The sequence below is a fragment of the Pristis pectinata genome, chromosome 19 (assembly GCF_009764475.1).
Source record: "Pristis pectinata isolate sPriPec2 chromosome 19, sPriPec2.1.pri, whole genome shotgun sequence".
Classification (NCBI taxonomy): Eukaryota; Metazoa; Chordata; class Chondrichthyes; order Rhinopristiformes; family Pristidae; genus Pristis; species Pristis pectinata.
The window spans coordinates 43,642,499-43,661,876 of record NC_067423.1 but is presented as its reverse complement, the minus strand read 5'-3'; the positions used below and the strand labels follow the sequence as shown (position 1 = coordinate 43,661,876).

General features: G+C 47.5%; 1 protein-coding gene across 2 annotated transcripts in view; it reads right to left on the bottom strand.

Annotated features, from left to right (window-relative positions):
* The window catches only part of appl2 (adaptor protein, phosphotyrosine interaction, PH domain and leucine zipper containing 2), a 64,508-nt gene that overhangs the window by 12,700 nt on the left and 32,430 nt on the right, over positions 1 to 19,378 (bottom strand). For both annotated transcript variants that reach the window (XM_052033409.1, XM_052033407.1), the window contains 7 exons: positions 14,058 to 14,204; positions 11,864 to 11,946; positions 8,008 to 8,169; positions 4,812 to 5,000; positions 2,832 to 2,874; positions 2,685 to 2,741; positions 2,502 to 2,593 (listed from right to left, as the gene is read on the bottom strand). In XM_052033409.1, coding sequence (XP_051889369.1) covers positions 2,502 to 2,593; positions 2,685 to 2,741; positions 2,832 to 2,874; positions 4,812 to 5,000; positions 8,008 to 8,169; positions 11,864 to 11,946; positions 14,058 to 14,204 — 773 coding nt within the window. The remainder of the gene's footprint in view (positions 1 to 2,501; positions 2,594 to 2,684; positions 2,742 to 2,831; positions 2,875 to 4,811; positions 5,001 to 8,007; positions 8,170 to 11,863; positions 11,947 to 14,057; positions 14,205 to 19,378) is intronic.

The window sequence follows — 19,378 nt, the reverse complement described above, 5'->3', positions numbered from 1 at the left end:
GGGGTGGGCTGAAGGTTTACCTGATATACCCAGCAGGCATCCTAGTGTAGCCCTCCACTAGGAGAACCATGGTGTCTCAGGAGAGCTCAGTGACGGGAGTGCCCGGGGCAACATGCTCCGAGGTCATTGCTCCAAAAGGAAGGTTGCATTGAACAGGATGTCATCCATTGTGTTGATTGCTGTGTTTCCTTCACCAACAGCTCCAAAAGTTTGACTCATGGCAGGACGTGCCCAGTCCAAATCCTGGACTGATGCAAACCCACCCAAAAATGGTCAATCTCAAATTTCACTCAAGGAAAAAAAAATAAGTGTCTGATGTACAACACTGGAATAAAATGAGTAATGTGATTGGATTTCTAAGTATGCATTCCAACCTCAAATGTGGCAAGGCCACTAGGCTATTTTTTTTTCCCAAGTTCTCCCGTTTCAGTAACTGACTTCTTAAATTGGGCAGAGTCCAGGATAGTGCACCCATGGCAGACTCCTTCCATATTCTCCATGCTTTCTCTGAAGTAAAACGTTCAGAACTGCAGTTAAGCACAGAGACACTGCACGTTATGGAGGTGGACTGTCAGAGACCGGGAAGTGAAGGGAGCACAGGGGAGTAACGTAAAGCTGGTTGAGAATACTTCAAGATAAAGAGTTCAGAGCAGTGATGACTGTGCAGAGAAGGTCAGACAGTTCACTGACTGCATCATGGGTTAAGCAATAGTGTTCTAGTTTATGTAGTACAGGTCAAGTTCAAACATCTACCATTCCAGGTCCACCATCATCCTTAACGGTCTTCTCCTATCATAAGTTGGGAGTGTCAAGTGGCGGTACACTCTTTAGGGCAAGACCCTTAACAGTGTTGAAGAGCAGAGAGACCTTGGGGTGCAGGTCCATGCCTCATTGAAAGTGGCCACACAAGTAGATAGGGTGGTTAAGAAGGTTCATGGAATGCTTGCTTTCATTAATCAAGGTATTGAGTACAGGAGTCAAGAAGTTATGATGCATCTCTATAGAACTCTGGTTAGGCTGCATTTAGAGTATTGCGTGCAATTCTGTTCACCTCACTATAGGAAGGATGTCGAAGCTTCAGAGAGGGTGCAGAGGAGTTTTCCCAGGATGCTGCCTGGATTAGAGGGCATGTGCTATCAGGAGAGGCTGGACAAACTTGGGCTCTTTTCTCTGGAGCGGCAGACGCTGAGGGGTGATCTGTTGGAAGTGCATAAAATTATGAGGGGCATAGATAGGGTGGACAAGCAATATCTTTTTCCCGTTATTGAGCGATCCCATACCAGAGGGCATGCATTTAAGGTGGGAGGGGGTAGGTTCAGAAGAGATGTGAGGGATAAGTTTCTTTTTACTGAGAGAGTGGTGGGTGCCTGGAATGCGTTGCCTGATAGGGTGGTGGAGGCAAACTCATTGGGGGCTTTTAAGAGGGATTTAGATGGGCACATGAATGAGAGGAAAATAGAGGGATATGGGCATTCTGTAGGTAGGAGGGAATAGCTATGTCGGCACAACATTGTGGGCCGAAGGGCCTGTCCTATGCTGTACTGTTCTATGTTCCATGTTCTTGTTGTTGTGTGAAATCCCTTTATAACATTCAGTAATGCAAGTTCTTCAAACATTTACACCACCCTCTAAAAGAACCTTCCAAACAGGTCTGACATCTTCTAACACTCAACACACTATCAATGGGAGATGCTTTGGAATTTAATACAACTACAGATATTCTTGTAGCTTTATTCTGTATCAGAGGAAACTCAGTTCTGAATAAAGAATGATGAACCTCTGGGATGTTTTCTCATTAGATGCCACAGAGATCGAGCATTTCCCTAAAGTCACAAAACTGAGGGAGACGGATTGCCAGCTCCTCAATGATAATGCAGCGACTGGACGGGCCAGGGTCAGGTCAACCCTCCCACCCACGGTTACTATGTCTGGATGCAGAGGGCCTGTTGTCTTGGCCCTCTGAACCCAGAGTCCAGCCACAGGGGTACAGGCAGTGGGACGGGAGAAGACATTCAAGTATATTCAAAAGCTATTAAGCTAAAGTAAGTAATATGTAAAAGATAACTATTTTATATTTTTATATTAGAATTTAAGTAAAGGCATGTAAAACGTGTAACTATTTAAAAATTTAAAAGTCCAGCAATATATTAAAAAAGTAACATCTTCCACTGTTCCTCCTGAGAACGTGCCCAACAGTCATTGGGATCCTACAGGATCTGAGAGACGATTCCTCAGGATATCGCTGGGGAATCCCAGTAGGTCAGGGCTCTATCCATGGGGAGTTCAGCAGTGAAGCACAGGCAGTCAGCCGTCTGAATCTATCAGAAAGCTCAGGACTTCTGTGCTACAGCACGGGTGCCAGAGTCCTGGATTTATATCAGTTTCCATAGCTTAGAACCACTGACAATAGTCTGCACGATCTAGCCCATCATGTTGTTAGAAGGATGCTGTGCATTGCAGGAGTGCAAGTGTGAGCCAGCGTGGTGCCCATCACCTCTTACCGCTTCGGACGAAAACTTTCATGTTTCTTCTGAAACGTGGACATCGGTGTCACTGCTTGCACTGCTGTCTGGTTCAGCCTAATTGCAATTGCCTAGCAATGCAAAGGTATTTGTTTGTTAATCCATCAACCTCGAACGTTTTAAAACAAAATACAGGAACATTAATACAACAAAGTAAGTTACCTCTGGGTTGTCGGTGAGGTAGATCTGCCTGGATATATTATTGATTGTGCAAATCCACTATGAAAATAATGAATAAAAACAAAATTGTGTCAATTTTTAAGGAAAATAGCCTAAAGAAAACTTTCAGAATATAATTTAGTTTGATACCTCTTCATACTCCTGCTTGCCTTCTGCTTGTAGGATAATGTTCCTAAAATACAACCATTGACATATAAACAGTTAGCTCCGATAGTGAACAGTTCAATTTTAAACACATTGAGATTCGCACTACATTATCACCTATTGTCCTGCTTTCCTTTGACTCTAAAATGCAACTCGCCTCGTCCAGCTGAGGTTTGGTTTATGCACCATGATTAGAGGATGCTACAAAGTCTTACCTGGAGTACAATGTTCAGTAGTGTGGGAGACATGACTAAAATACACCTGTAATGACTGATCTGATGCTCGTATTTGTAGGTTGTTCATAACCAGCAATGGGGATAGGACAGTAATTATATCTACAAACTCTGGAGCAATACACAATAAGTGCTGGAGGAACTCAGCGGGTCAGGCAGCATCTATGGAGGGAAATAAACAGTCGACATTTCGGGCCGAGACCCCTCATCGGGACTGGAAAGGAAGAGGGCAGAAGCGAGAATAAGAAGGTGGGGGCGGGGGGGCGGTGGTGGGGAGAAGCACACGCAGGCAGGGGACGGGTGAGTCCAGGTGAGGGGGGAAGGTAGGTGGGTGGGGGAGGGGGGGAGAAGATGTAAGAAGCTGAGAGGTGACAGGTAGAAGAGGACAAGGGCTGAAGAGGGAGGAATCCGGTTGGAGAAGGCAGTGGACCGTGGAATAAAGGTTGGGGGAGGGGAGGAGAGGAGATGGGCAGGTCATCAAGGCAGGGGGAAGGGAGCTACAGGAATAAGGGAAGACAGAGGAGTGGGGGGGGGGGGGAGGGAAGAAAACGAAGGGGAGGGGTTACCGGAAGTTGGAGAAATCAATGTCGAGGCCGTCAGGTTGGAGACTCCCAAGGCGGAATATGAGGTGTTGTTCCTCCAACCTGCGCCTGGCCTCAACGTGGCAGTAGAGGAGGCCGTGGAAGGCCATGTCAGTGTGGGAGTGGGATGTGGAATTGAAGTGGGGGGCCTCCTCTACTGCCACGTTGAGGCCAGGCGCAGGTTGGAGGAACAACACCTCATATTCTGCCTTGGGAGTCTCCAACCTGACAGCATCAACATCGATTTCTCCAACTTCTGGTAACCCCCCCCCCTCCTTTTCCTTCTTCTTCCCCCCTGCCCCCCCCACCTTCTTTTATTCCTGTGGCTCCCTTCCCCTGCCTTGATGACCTGCCCATCTCCGCTCCTCCCCTCCCCCAACCTTTATTCCATGGTCCACTGCCCTCTCCGACCGGATTCCTCCTCTTTCTTTAGCCCTTTGCCTCTTCTACCTGTCACCTCTCAGCTTATTACATCTTCTCCCCCCCTCCCCCACCCACCCACCTTCCCCCCTCACCTGGACTCACCTGTCCCCTGCCTGCGTGTGTTCCTCCCCCTCCCCCCCACCTTCTTATTCTGGCTTCTGCCCTCTTCCTTTCCAGTCCCGATGAAGGGTCTCGGCCCGAAACCAAGCAATACAAGCAAACAGGGTAATGGTTACACAGCAAATACAACCAAACAGGGTCATGCTACACAGGAAATGCAACTGAGCAGTTTACAGCTGAAGTTTAATCTAAATATACAGTTTATATATAGAAAACTTAGGTTTAAAAGCAGGCCAAGAATTCAGATTTGTATTGACAGCACAATGTACTGAACTTTTAAATCAGCAATGGAGAAAAAAGAAAATGACTGTCATTTAGAAACCTCCAAATTTGCAAAGTTTCAACTGCACTGGAATTGTCCACAATTCATCTCTAACACTCCCTGGATTCCCCATCTAAAACAACGGTGAACTATTTAATCAATAACTAAACACCACAACTCTCTTCCTGACACAACATAGTGAGTATTGAACCTAAGTAATGCAAATGGGGAACTGCAATTTACATCAAAGTACAAACATTCAGAAATGAGAACAAATGGATGAGAAATCAAGCAGTAAAATACTTTAGCGCGAGGTGTCAAATGGATAGTTTGTGGCGGGACGTACATTTTCCCTGAAGGTGATGTGATCTGAAAACAGTATCTTCTGTCTTCACAGTCTACTGCCATCACGGAGCAATTGTCCAGATCCAAGATGAGTCCACCGGCCACAGCCCCGCGTGGCTGACACATTAGGTTCCCTCCTTGGGTAAAAAAGTACAGCCTCTCCCAGGATGTAGACACCAGGCCAGTTTTACTAGCACAAAAAGTGACAAGGAGATGAAATTAGTCCCGAATTACTGCGACCAAATAACGTTCAAAATAAAGAAAACAGAAAGAGCACGGGAAACATTGTCAACATTTCAGATCAACGGCCTTCCATCAGAACGGGAAGGTGTTTCCAATTGAACAACTTCTCAGCAGACGGAGGCAAGAATGGGTGAAGGTGGAGAGATGGTGAACAGGGTAATGTCTTCACAGGAAATACAACCGAACAGCGTAATGTCTTCACAGGAAATACAACCGAACAGGGTAATGGCTACACAAGAAATACAACTACAAATCAGTGGGCTGAAGGGCCTGTTTCTGTGTCGTATGACTCTCATAGAGAGTATCAGCACATTAACAGGCCCTTCAGCCCACCGAGTCTGTGCTGACCATCAATATTACACCCATTTACAATAATCCCATTTTATTCTCCCCACATTCCCATCAACTCCCCCAGATTCTACCCCTCACCCACACAGTAGGGACAACTTTCAGTGGTCGATTAACCTATCAACCCACGTCTTTGGGATGTGGGAAGAAACCAGAGCACTTGGGGGAAACCCATGCGGTCACAGGCAGAACGTGCAAACTCCACGCAGACAGCACCCGAGGTCGGGATTGAACCCGGGTCTCTGGCGCTGTGAGGCAGCGGCCCTACCCGCTGCGCCACTGTGTTGCTCCATGACTCTCAGGGGAAGAAGATAAGAGGAAAGAGCAACATTGGGTCTGTAAAGGGTGAAACACTAGGGCAATTACGCAAGGAAAACAACGATGGTGCAGAGCAAAAAGGACTACACAGACTTCAGTGTGGCCCTTGACAACGTCTCACATGGAGGGCTGGTCCAAAAGGTCAGAGCCCATGGGAGCTGAGACAAGTTGGCAAATTGGATCCAAAGTTATCTTGGAAATAGGAGACAGGGGGTGGTGGTGGAGGATTGCTTTTGCGATTGGAAGCCTGTGACTGGCAGTGTACCACAGGAATCATTGCTGGGACCTTTACTGTTTGCCAGTTACACTAACGATTTGGACATGAACATAAGAACGTCAAGTGTGGGGTTATAGACAGATGAAGCCAGAAGGGGGAGGGGAATTAAACTGGGTTATGTGGGTTGGGGGGGGGGGGTGGGGGAGTGTTTGGGGGGAAAAAAGAAGAGGGGGGGTGAGAGATCCTGGATGGATCAAAAGGAGAGAGAGAAAGGAACATGGGGTCGGTAGGTTTGCTGATGACATGAAATTTGGTGGTGGTGACGGAGAGAAGGGTAGTCTTAGGCTGCAGTGTGACTCTGTTCAGCAGGAACGTTGGGCAGGGCAAGGCAAGTGGAATTTAATCCTGAAAATTGTGAAGTGATAACTCTTTGGGATGACAAGCAAGGGCAGGACATATACCATGAATGGGATTACTGAGGAAGAGAGGGCCTTCGTGTTTATGTCCAAGGATCCCCCAAGGTGGTGAAGGCGGCGTTTGGGATACATGCCTTTACTTTACAGGGGAGCAGAATATAAGAGCAGGAAGGTCATCACACAGCAGGAGTCTGACCTGCTCAGTGTTTCCAGTTTAGTTTCTAACACAGTCACCCATGTAATGGAAAAAGGGGTGAGGGAGGAGACCTAAAGAACTCTGCCCCACACATCCCACAAGAGGCAGGCACAACTTGGACTCGAGGGTTTCCATAACCACACCCCTGTTTTGGAGGTGGGGAGTGGTGCTGGGGGGTGGGGGGTGGGGGGGGTGTTCAATGTGACAGCCAGTTCAGCCAGGTGAAGTAGGGCGATGGTGGAGGGGGTCTGGTGGAGAACAACAACAGAACCCTCACGTCATCCTGCTGTGGCCCAAGGGTATACGGGGTGGGACGCCCCTGGTGAAAATGGATACAGGGGACCAGGAGCTGGGAGCTGTCGCAGGCTGGGGATGAGACTGGACAAAAGGAGGATGAAGGTAGGAAGAAATCAGTTCCAGGCTTGACACCCGAGTCAACCCAGTGTCTGCGAGATTCCCGCCGGGCAAGTTAACCCTGTGCTGAACAGCCCACTCCCAACCGGAGGAGGAGTTCAAACGGTTGTGGGACCCTGCTTAGTGATCCCCATACAGGGTATGTGCCTACCCCACAATCCCCACCTCCGGAGACGCCGTTCATTCTTTTACAGTTTTAGATCCTGACTGGAGCACAACTAAAGTTGGCCACATCGGGGCTTCAGAGCTGAGGCTGTGAAGGAGCAGTGGGGACGAGTGACCTGTGGCCCAAGGAATGACTAGGGTTCCCCGTGGGGAGGGAGCAAGGGCACCAGCTGGCCGCGGGGCACCACTCTGGATATTTCCCAGCCTCGGCCTCAGCTCCAATTCCACAGGCCCCGGGATGACTCGGGAGTGAAGCCTGCCATATGAAATCCACAGATACTGTCTCGTGTTATATTTAAACATTCAGATCCCACATTTGCCACTTCTCCATGAAATCGGACTTACTGCTGACAGGGGAGCTGAATTTGTGCCTGCCCTACACTCACTACACCCCCTCCCTCACCTCGCTTTAGGGTACAGTGATGACAGCATTCCTGCTCTCACTGGCTGATGGTCTTTGATATCTCTCAGCACGTCCAAGCTCTCAGATTAGCCCCAGTTCACTGTCCAGCACTAGTTCCAGCCGTCCAACACAGTACCACAAGGCATCCATGCTCCCAGTACCCATAGCCACAAAAGGCAAGGCCTGTTTTTCAGAGACCAGACCAGTCGGGCTGTCTCTGTTCCCCCTAGAATCATCTGTTTACTGTCAGCAAGAACGGATCAACTCTCAGATACTCTCCCCACCCCCTCCCCGCCCTTTCACTAACTCACAAACTCCATCATTCAACAGCAGACAGGAACTGTGAGATCAGAAAAGCATGAACCAGCAGGCCAGCTGAGCTAGCCACAGATATTCTGCCTTTTGAAATGGCGCATATGAACACAGACATCTGCACATAACGATCAAGTTTACAGAATAAAAATACAGTGGCCATACTTTCGAATATTCAGATAGCCAGCCTTCTGAAGGAGGTTCCTGTTAGCTTTTTGGGACGCGGCAGTGTTGTTGTCAGGCATATAGGTGGTCTCACTGGCCAGCAGCAGCTCCTGCTGGGTCAGTCGCATAGATTCAGCCTCTGTGTCCAGTTGTCCTTGGACGCTGTAGTGGGTAATGTAAAACACACCATTTAATACAACAGGAGCCTCTCCCCTTTAAATGTTTGATTGTAACTATTAAGGATTTCATTTTAGCAAATGAGACACTTGTTTTCCCCCCAAAGGCAGGCACAGTAGTGTGGCGGTTAGCGTAACGCCATTACAGCGCCAGTGACCCGGGTTCAATTCTGGCCACTGTCTTTAAGTAGTTCGTACGTTCTCCCCGTGTGTCTGCGTGGGTTTCCTCCGGGTGCTCAGGTTTCCTCCCACATTCCAAAGACGTACGGGTTAGGAAGTTGTGGGCATGCTATGTTGGTGCCGGAAGTGTGGCGACACTTGCGGGCTGCCCCCAGAACATTCTACGCAAAAGATGCATTTCACTGTGTTTCGATGTACGTGTGACTAATAAAGAAATCTTACAATCAACAGATTTACTGGTTAGGTCCCAGTTAGAGCAGTACATGATACTTTAGGAAGAATATCAGGTTGTAGAGAAAGTGCAGAGATCAATCAGAATAGTATCAAGGGTGAGCTACTTAGAGACACCAGGAAATGTTTTCCTTGGAGCAGAAAATGTGAAGGGAAGTGCTATGTACTGTGAGGAGAGGTTGGACAAGCTGGGGCTGTTTTCTCTAGAGCAGTGGAGGCTGAGGGGAGATTTGATATAAGATTTTTTTTATTCAAAATAAACTTTATTCATAATAAAAGAAACTATATACAATAATAAAAACTGTTCAAACCTTTACATTCGTGTACAGTTCAATTCTTAGTGTTACTTTTTTTATATATATAAAAAAACACACAGCACCGATGCCACACGTGTGGCTCCCTGGGGTGACACCCCAATCCCATATTTACAACATTTGAGCGGCTTCCTCGCCTGACCCAGCCCCTCCTCCTGTGGCAGAACAACCCTAAACTGTAGTCCTTCCCCACCGAGCCCTCGCGCTGGCTGCACCCAGCTTCAGTGCGTCCCTCAGCACGTACTCCTGCAGCCTGGAATGTGCCAGCCGGCAGCATTCCCCTACGGACATCTCGCGGTGCTGGGAGACCAACAAGTTTCGGGCAGACCAAAGGGCGTCTTTCACCGAGTTGATGACCTTCCAGCAGCAGTTGACGTCCGTCTCTGTGTGTGTCCCCGGGAACAGCCCGTAGATCAGAGAATCCTCTGTTACGCTGCTGCTGGGGATGAAACGTGACAAGGACCCTTGCACCTTTCGCCACACCCTCCTCGCAAACCTACAGCCCACAAAGAAGTGGGCGACCGTCTCGTCCCCAGCGCAGTCCTCTCGGGGGCAACGCGCGCTGCGAGTGAGGTTCCAACCATACAGGAAGGATCTGACTGGGAGGGCCCCTCTCACCGCCAGCCAAGCGAGGTCTTGGTGCTTGTTGGTAAGTTCTGGCGATGAGACGTTCTGCCAGATGGTCTGGACAGTCTGCTCAGGGAATCACCCCACAGTGTCCATTGAGTCCTTCTCCTGCAGTGTCTGCAGGATGTTCCATGCTGACCACTTCCTGATGGACTTATGGTCCAAGGGATTGGTCCGGAAGAACTTTTCCATGAAGGACAGGTAGCGCGGCGGCGTCCAGCTGACTGGGACGCCGTGTGGCCACGGGGCCGGGCCCATCCTTCGCAACAGCCGGGACAGGTAGAACCTCGGTACGTAGTGACACTTGGTGCCCACATACTTGGGTTCCACACACAGCCTGATGCAGCCACAGGCGAAGGTGGTCATCAGGAGGAGGGTGACACTGGGGACACCTTTACCCCCATTGTCCAGGGACTTGTGCATGGTGGCCCGTCGGACCTGCTCCATCTTGGATCCCCAGATGAACCGGAAGACGACGCGGGTGATTCCCAAGACAGAGGAGCGAGGAACAGGCCACACCTGCGCCAAGTACAGCAGCCCTGAGAGTGCCTCACACCTGATGACCAGGTTCTTCCCGGTTATTGATAGGGAGCGCCGTTCCCACAGTCCCAGTCTCTGCTTCACCTTCCCAATCCGCTCCCACCAATTTTTGTTGCACGCCCCGGCCCCTCCGAACCAGATCCCCAGCACCTTCGGATAGTCAGGCCTGATGGTGAAGGGGATGTTGGATCGGTCGGGCCACTTGCCAAAGAGCATGGCCTCGCTCTTCGCGCGATTGACTCTGGCCCCTGATGCCGACTCAAACCGGTCGCAGATGCTGATCAATCTGCCAACTGACCTCGGATCTGAGCAGAAGACGGCGACATCGTCCATGTACAGGGAGGTTTTGCCTCGTGTGCCCCCACTGCCCGGCAACGTCACCCCTCTTGTGCTCTCGTCCTTCCTGATGGATTCGGCAAAGGGTTCAGTGCAGCACACAAGACAAGACAGGGGAGAGTGGACGACCCTGCCTGACTCCAGACCTGAGGGGGAAACTCTCCGTCTCCCACCCATTGATTTGCACTGCACTACGGAGATCTGTGTGGAGCAGTTGGATCCCATTCCTGATTCCCTCCCCAAAACCCATTTTGGAGACCACGTCCATCATGTACATGTGTGATGTCCTGTCGAAGGCCTTCTCCTGGTCCAAGCTGACCAGACAGGTGGACACCCCTCTGTCCTGCACGTAGGCGATCGTATCTCTGAGTAGCACCAGGCTGTCAAAGATCTTCCAGCCAGGTACAGCACAGGTTTGGTCCAGGTGGATCACCTGTCCCAGAGCAGACTTGACCCTGTTGGCGATGGCCTTGGACAGGATCTTATAGTCCACATGCAACAGTGAGATGGGTCTCCAATTCCTGATGTCCTCCCTCTCCCCCTTCTGCTTGTAGATGAGGGTAATGGTACCCTTCCTCATGGACTCTGACATGCTGCCAGCTCGAAGCACAGCGTTGTACACTTCCAGCAGGTCGGGGCCCATCCAGTCCCACAGAGCCGAGTACAGCTCCGCCGGTAAGCCGTTGCTTCCGGGAGTTTTATTCGACTCAAAGTTTATAAAATTACACAAGGCATAGATAGACAGCCAGTACTTTTTTCCCCAGGGTTGAAATGTCTAGTACTAGACGGTATGTATTTAAGGTGAGGGGGGAAAAGTACAAAGGAGATGTGTGGGGCAAGTTTTTTTTTACACAGAGTGGTGGGTGCCTGGAATGCGCTGCCAGGGGTGGTGGTGGAGGCAGATAGCATAGGAGCATTTAAGAGACACTTAAATAGGCACATGAATATGCAGAGAAGGGAGGGATATGTGTGGAGAAAAGGGATTAGATTAATTAAGAGTCATCGGCACAACATCGTGGGCCAAGGGTCTGTCCTGTTCTATGTTCCAAGAGTTTGATTAAGTAGTAGAAGTTGTTTCATCTTGCAACAGGATCAGAAAGTAGAAGCAAAAGGCTTAAAATAATCAGCACGAACTAGACGAGAGAGCAGAATGTACTCACAGAAGGTTCTGATCTGGATGGTACTACCTAAAGGGGGTGAAATCAGGTGACAGGAGAACTTTCAAAATGCCACTTGATATGTTTCTGAAGAGACTAACTTGTAGGATTGCAGAGAAAATTGCTGTGGAGAACTGAACTTAAAGAACTGCATGGACTTCCATCTAAGATTCTATTTGTCGAGCGTCTCCTCCTTGAAAACCGTACAATCACTGCAAGGGGTACAGCCCTGGAACCTGGGAAGTAAAATCAATTGAACACGACACATACAGTGACTAGAAAGAATTTTGATAACCTTTGAACCATGTTTGCAACAGAAGACAAAAATTCATCCAGCTTCTTCGAAAACATCTCCACTCCCATCTTGAAGAAGTTGATCTGAAATACAAGAAGAGACAGAAGTGAGTTTTCACAGGTTCCGTGCTTGACTTGGGCATGGAGACAGAGTTGGCATCCTTCACAGTCTCCAGACCACGTCCACAGCGAAGGAAGTACCTGTCAAATTCACTCATTGTTCCCTGGAAGAAAATGCAGCAGCCAATTTACGTGCAGCGTCTCACAAACAACAATGTGCACCTCCTGCTGGTGACGGGTTTCCCCTCTTCTTCCCACAGTCAAGGTGTGGGTGTAGCCTTCACCCAGACAGCCTGCCCTGCCAAACTTCAGGATTAAGGCAAGAACTCCACATTTACTGCCAGAGAAATATGTATGTGTGTTAGAGAGAGAGAGAATGAACTCAAGAGGGAGAGAGCCAAAAGGGGAGAGAGTGCTGAGAGAGAGAGAGGGAGGAAAAGAGATCGAGGAAGAGAAAGAGAACATTGACAGAGAGAGGGAGAGAGTGCTGAGTGGGAGAGGGAGTTGGGAGGCAGAGAGGGAGAATGAGACTCTTATTCCCTCTCCCACTATTTAACAGTGCAATGAATTGCTCAGCAGCGTTCTAGCACGAGACTTGAATTCAAAATTTCCGACTTAGAATCAAGAGTGATATAAATTGAGTCATATGGACACTGTATTCTCCTGTTCCAGCTCTTTGAAGGTTTCTGGAATCCAAGGAAGCAAGATTAACTTTAGTTAAAGGCAAATCTAAAAGAGTGGCAATGGTCTTGCAAAATTTCTAGAGAGACATTGTCCAAGCTCTGATCTTCAAACAGGGGAGTTCGACAACAGCCTACTTCGTGCACCCTCAAAATCTTTACACTTCTGCCAATTCACATCAGATCCAAAACTTAGGACAATGTTTTCCAAAATTTGAGGCCCACAAAACGCAAACAGGACAAGACAAGTTAATTGGACTGTGGCTGTGGTCTGGGTTAGGCAGGTTAGGAACTTTTGATTACACTGTTCATCTACTTTATCTGGAATTAATCAAAAATAAAGAATAAATGAAATAATCTGTTTCATATATTTATCATTTTTTCTGTTTCCTATAAATTAGGAATACGTTCCTGTTGCTCACATCAGCTGAGCTTTCAGGTCAATAGCGCAAGTTTGACATGCCTTAAAATTTGCAAAAAGCCAATGGACAGGAATCAATGAGGGAGGAATAACCAGATCGGGTAAACCAGATACGCTGCACTGAATGAAGCTGTGTTTTAAGATGAAGCACAGTGCTGGTTTTCTCTTATAAGAGATGAAGTAATTCTTTTAATTGAGAGGGTGGCTGCAGTTTGTCATCATCGCCCAGGCCACGTGTAGAAGCAACGTATTTCAGCACTGCATTCCTGAACGTGAAGGGCCAATGATCACAACGGGCACTGCAACACTGTCATAATCTCGCCAGGTCTACATTCACGGTCAGGGCTGTCGTTAGTTAATAATGCTTGTTGTGTGGGATTAGGATATGACAAACACTCTGCATTGTGGCATGTTTATTCACAACCTGGACCATATTACTGGAACGCTGATTGGATTTTCACAAATAGGAATCTAGTTTACCAAAACTACTACATTATAGTTTGTCAAATTTTATAGAGAGTAATACCATGTTGTGAATTGGTAAAAATACATTTGCAACCAGTTAACTCATCATTCCTCCAATACATATTTTGATAATTGCATCAAATGAAGTACATTTATAACCACAAGAGATCTTCCAATAGATCCATGTGGCAGTCATCAGTTTTCGAGAAAACAAGTAATATTTAAAATCTTGCGAATCAATCACGGGACTATGCACGTCACTGAATATTGGATTTTTACACACTGCTTTATAAACTTTGTGTCCCCAGTGTTGTCCAGACTCAGCAATTACAAACGTGGCATCAGTTTATTGTAGTTTGGGTAATATCCTTCCATGCTCAGCACTTGTGCTTTAGACTGAGGCCCAGTATTTCAGAAATTATTTGGTATTAAATCCAGAGGAATTTAATGTTCAATATCAGAATTTAGTGTGAGAACATTGAAACGGCACACTGAGTCCACTTGTGATTGCTGACTCCACCACAACCTGGGGAACCAGCAGACATGCGTACGTTGCCAGATTCACTCACCTGACCCTGAATGAAGCCAAGTAATGGATCCAGCATTGCCACTCGCTTCCGGTGTTGCAGTGCATTTAAGGCACAGTAATACTGCAAGGAACAATGATGCTGCTTTCTCCTTGCTGCAGCTACTTCGGCCACCACCTCTGCCTTCAACTGAGAAACAGAAGGAGTTACAGTCCCAATCATTTGTTTGCAAGTATACATTGGTAAAACATGAAATAGCAACCTGCAAAGCTGACCTATGGATTACACCATGGATCGTGTTGGTGTGCAAGGGTGAGCAGGAGGGTGTACCTGCCCCTTGAACAATACCCCCTCCCCCCCGTGCCCTTTCTCTAATGCAGTCAGCATAGATATTACCTTTTAAACTAAAGGTAAATAGGCAACATAAAGTTACAAGAAATGTAATTTAAACCAATTAATAACATTTATAGATACTGTTTTTCTTTTTAATTTGACAAACCCATATCTAGAGAGGATGAGTTATCCATACAAATCAACAGTTACCAAGAGTTAGTTCTGTTTACTTTAACCATTTAATACAGTTTTGATGCTTTTATTACCTTTTAATGGGAACTTCAAATGCAACTTCTCATCACTTCTATTATCTAGTGGGTTAGTTAGAATCACAGAGTCATACAGCATGGAAACAGGCCTTTCAGCCCAACTGGTCCATGCTGACCAAGACATCCATCTAAGCTTGTTCTATTTGCCTGTAGGTGGCCCAGATCCTCTAAACCTTTCCTATCCAAGTGTTGTCGAAATGCTGTTAATGTACCTGCCTCAACCACTGCTCATTCCGCATACTGACCACCCTCTGGGTGAAAACGTTGCCTGTCGGGTTCCCATTAAATCTCTCCCCTCTCACCTTAAACCTGTGCCCTCTGGTTCTTCACTCCCCAACCCTGGGAAAAAGACTGTGTGCATTCACCCTGTCTATGCCCCTCATGCTTTTATACACCTTTGTAGTTAGTGTCAAGATGAGCTCCCTCCCAAACTGCATCTGCTTGCTTTGCTTAAGGTACTGGTATTATGAATACATGGAGACAAATTGATACAATTCCACCTCACCAGCAGGGGCTTTGCACATATGATGAGCACATATAGGCTCCTGAAAGATGTGTCATTGTGACCAGAACATCCTCTTTGTAATAAATATCATTACCACTAAGTTTTTAGATAGTTATTGGCTGAGCATAAGACTGGACCTTGGGGGAAGAGTGCTAAATTGGGAAAAGGGTAATTAAAACCGTATTAGGCAGGAGCTGGGGTGAGTAGATTGGGATAGATCTGACATGTGGGAGTCGCTTAAAGACCAGCGAATCAAAAAAAAAATCAGGAGCGACATGTTCCCGGGAAGAAGAAAGACAAGGATGGCAAGGTTCGGGAATCTGGGAATGATGAGAGATGTTGCAAATTTAGTCAAAAAGAAAATGGAAGCATATGTACGATCTGGGAAGCTGAAATCAGAGAGAGCCTTTGAGGAGTATAAAGGAGGCAGGAGAGAACTTAAACAGGAAATCAGGAAGGCTAAAAGGGACCATGAAATGTCCTTGGTGGGTATTGAAGAGAATCACAAGGCATTTTACGCATACATTAAAGACAAGAGGGAAGCTCGGGAGAGGGTAGGACCACTCAAAGATAGAGGGAATTTAAGCCTGGAGCCAGAGGAAGTGGACGAGCTACTAAATGAGCACTTTGCATCAGTATTCACCAATGAGGACATGGAGGATAGTGAGACCAGGAAGTTTTTGATATTCTAGGACAGGTAGCTATCAAGGAAGAGGTGGGGGGTTGGGTCTTTTGACAAACATTATAGTGGATAGGTCCCCAGAGCCTGATGGGACCTATCCCAGGTTATAGAGAGAGGCAAGAGAGGAGATTGCTGGGTCCTTGACAGAGATCTTTCTCTCCTCTTTGGCCACAGGCGTGGTCCCAGAGGCCAATGTTGTTCCACTTTTTAAAAAGTGCAATACAGAAAAACCAGGAAATTACAGACCAGAGAGTCTTACATCAGTGGTGGGGAAATTATTGGAGAAGATTCTTAGGGATAGGATTTCCTAATATGTGGAAAGGCATGGACTTATTAGGAATAGTGAGTTTGGCTTTGTACAGGGGAGGTCACATCTTACAAACTCAATTGAGTTTTTTTTTGAGGAGGTGACCAAGGTGGGCAGTGCACGAGGGTAGGGTAGTGAATGTTGTCTACATGGACTTCAGTAAGGCATTTGAAGAGGTCCCTTAAGGGAGGCTAGTGCAGAAGATTAAGGCACATGGGATTCATGGAGACTTGATAGATTGGATTCAAAATTGGTTTGGCCGTAGAAGACGGGAGGGTAATGATGGGGGGTATTTTCTGACTGGAGGTCTGTGACCAGTGGTGGTCCACAGGGATCAGTGCTGGGACCTCTGTTGTTTTTGATATATGTACATGATTCAGACAAAAATGTAGGTGGGCTGATTAGAAAATTTGCAGACCACACAAAAATTGGTGGAGTTGTGAATATTGAGGAAGGTTGTCAAAGGATTCAGCAGGATATCGATCAGTTGGAAGTATGGGTGGAGAAATGACAGATAGGAGAGTTTAATGTGGACAAGTGCGAGGTGTTGCACTTTGGCAGATCGAATGTAAAAGAAAAGTAAATGGCAGGATCCTTCGCAACATTGTACAGAGGACCATGGGGACCAAGTCCATAGCTCCCTGAAATGATGAGCGTTTGTCGGCTCTTGGACTGTACTCACTGGAGTACAGAAGAATGAGCGGGGACCTCATAGCAACATTTAAAATGTTGAAAGGACTGAACAGAGTAGATGTGGCCAAGCTGTTTCCCTTGGTGGGTGAGTCCAGGACCAGAGGGCACAATCTTAGAATTAGAGGGTACAGGTTTAAAACAGAGAGGAGGAGAAATTTCTTTAGCCAGAGGGTAGTGAATTTATGGAATTCCTTGCCACATACAGCAGTGGAGGCTTTTAAGGAGGAGATAGATAGATATCTAATTAGTCAAGGTATCAAGGGATAAGGCCAGAAATTGGGGTTAGAATAGTTTTTCTCATTGTCCCTGCCACCCCCCCCCCCCATTTCTCATTCCTTTTCTTTGGAGCAGACTCGATGGGCCGAATGGCCCACTTCTGCTCCCTTGTCTTGTGAAAGTGGCAACACAAGTAGATCGGGTGGTAACGAAGGTGTACGGCACGCTTGCCTTCATCGGTCGGGGCACCGAGTACAGAAGTCGGGAAGTCATGGTGCAGCTGTATAAGACTTTGGTTTGGCCACATTTGGAGTGTGCAGTTCTGGTCACCTCATTACAAGGATGTGGAGGCTTTGGACAGGGGACAGAAGGGGTTCACCAGGACGTTGCCTGGATTAGAGAATATAAGGAGAGGTTGGACAGACTTGGACTTTCTCTGGAGCGTCGGAGGCTGAGGGCAGACCTGATAGAGGTCTATAAAATCATGGAAGGTACAGATAGGATAGATCATAAAAGTCTTTTCCCCCAGGTAGAAATGTCAAATACTAGAGGCCACAGGTTTAAGATGAGAGGGGGCAAGTTTAAAGGAGATTAATGAGGCAAGTTTTTTTTTTAAACACAGAGCGGTGGGTGCCTGGAACACACTGCCAGGGGAGGTGGTGGAAGCAGATACAACAGCAATGCTTAAGCGGCATTTGGACAGACTCATGAACAGGCAGGGAGTGGAGGGAATACAGACCCAGTGCAGGCAGATGGGATTAGTTTAAATTGGCATCACGGTTAGCACAGACATGGTGGGCCGAAGGGCCTGTTCCTGCGCTGTACTGTTGTTCACTTTGAGTGGTACTTCATCCCTTTTCCGTCTACGACTCCTTTCTGTTTTATCACCTGTTTCACCCACAGAGAAGGGGAGGGCGGAGAAAAGGACGAGATGGAGGGGCTGGAGGGAAGAGTGGGGGGCAGAGGATAATGATCCTCTGCAGGTCATTACAGCTGACCCCCTCCCCGCCCCTCCCGCCCCGCCCCCCCCTCCCCCCCCCCACGACAGCCCAGACCCTGGGACCATGAGGGACAGACGCGGCAGGTCAGAGGGATGTGTCAGCAGGAGGCACAGCGGGCAGTATCAGGCAGCAGACTGGCACCCACGATAGGAACCTGGTGGGTGGCTCCTCTGGAAGGGGGCATCTGTACAGCCCCAGAGGACTCAGATAAGGACTACAAATCAGGAGGATGCCTTCATCATGTTAGGGATTATTCTGGAGTTATGAAATTTATGGAGAGCAGATATTAATTAAAATGAGAATCAGTCTTCAGGAAATAAAACCTGTTCACAATTTAACTTCAACTGATTTTTTTTTATTTACAGCGTGGTAACAGGCCCTTCCGGCCCAACGAGTCCGCACCGCCCATTTAAAACCCAAATTAACCTACCCGCACGTCTTTGGAATGTAGGAGGAAACCCACGCAGACACGGGGAGAACGTACAAACTACTTACAGACAGCAACGGGAATTGAACCCGGGTCGCTGGCGCTGTAATAGCGTCGCGCTAACCGCTACACTACCGTAAGGCCATTGGTACCAATCACTGGGTGTGGGACATTCCGATTCTGTCCCATTGTAACTACACAGGGGAAGACAGTAGATGAATGTTCATGTTAACTGGTGGTCACTGTAACCCTCCTGATGAGATCAGGGATTAGGCTATTAAGTGGCCATCTCCTGTATTAACACATTCTTAAATCCCTGCCACTTAATGCACAGTTCAGGATAGGTCTGTTATGTCACTTAATATTCCAGTGAGCAGAATATTCAGGGAGCTGTCCCTCAATACTGTAACAGAAGAGGTACATTCCGGAGTTTGCACTTAGAAACTCCTGAACAAGTGACCAGTATTTGAAGAGGTTCTGCTAGCTGGGATGTGCTACCATTGTAAACATGTAATTCTGCAAAGTTACCTGTCAACATTCAAAATGTTATGGTTAAGAAGGTAATCATAGCCATTGAAACTGTAGTTAATAGTTGAATAGTTGTAGATAATAGCTCGTGCTCCTCCCCCCTCCCCCACACTTTTATTCTGGCTTCTGCCCTCTTTCTCTCCAGTCCTGGTGAAGGATCTCGGCCCGAAACGTCGACTGTTCATTTCCCTCCACAGATGCTGCCTGACCGGCTGAGTTCCTCCAGATTTCCAGCATCTGCAGAATCTCGTGTCTCCATTAATAGTTTATTATTGTCTTCCTGTTCAAGAAGTATAAAACATTGTATTGGGAGAGGAGAACGAGATTCTAAGATCTGCTGTACTTAAAGACTCCCAGCTGCTGTCTTTTGAGGATAGGTTGAGCGAGCTAGGGCTTTTCTCT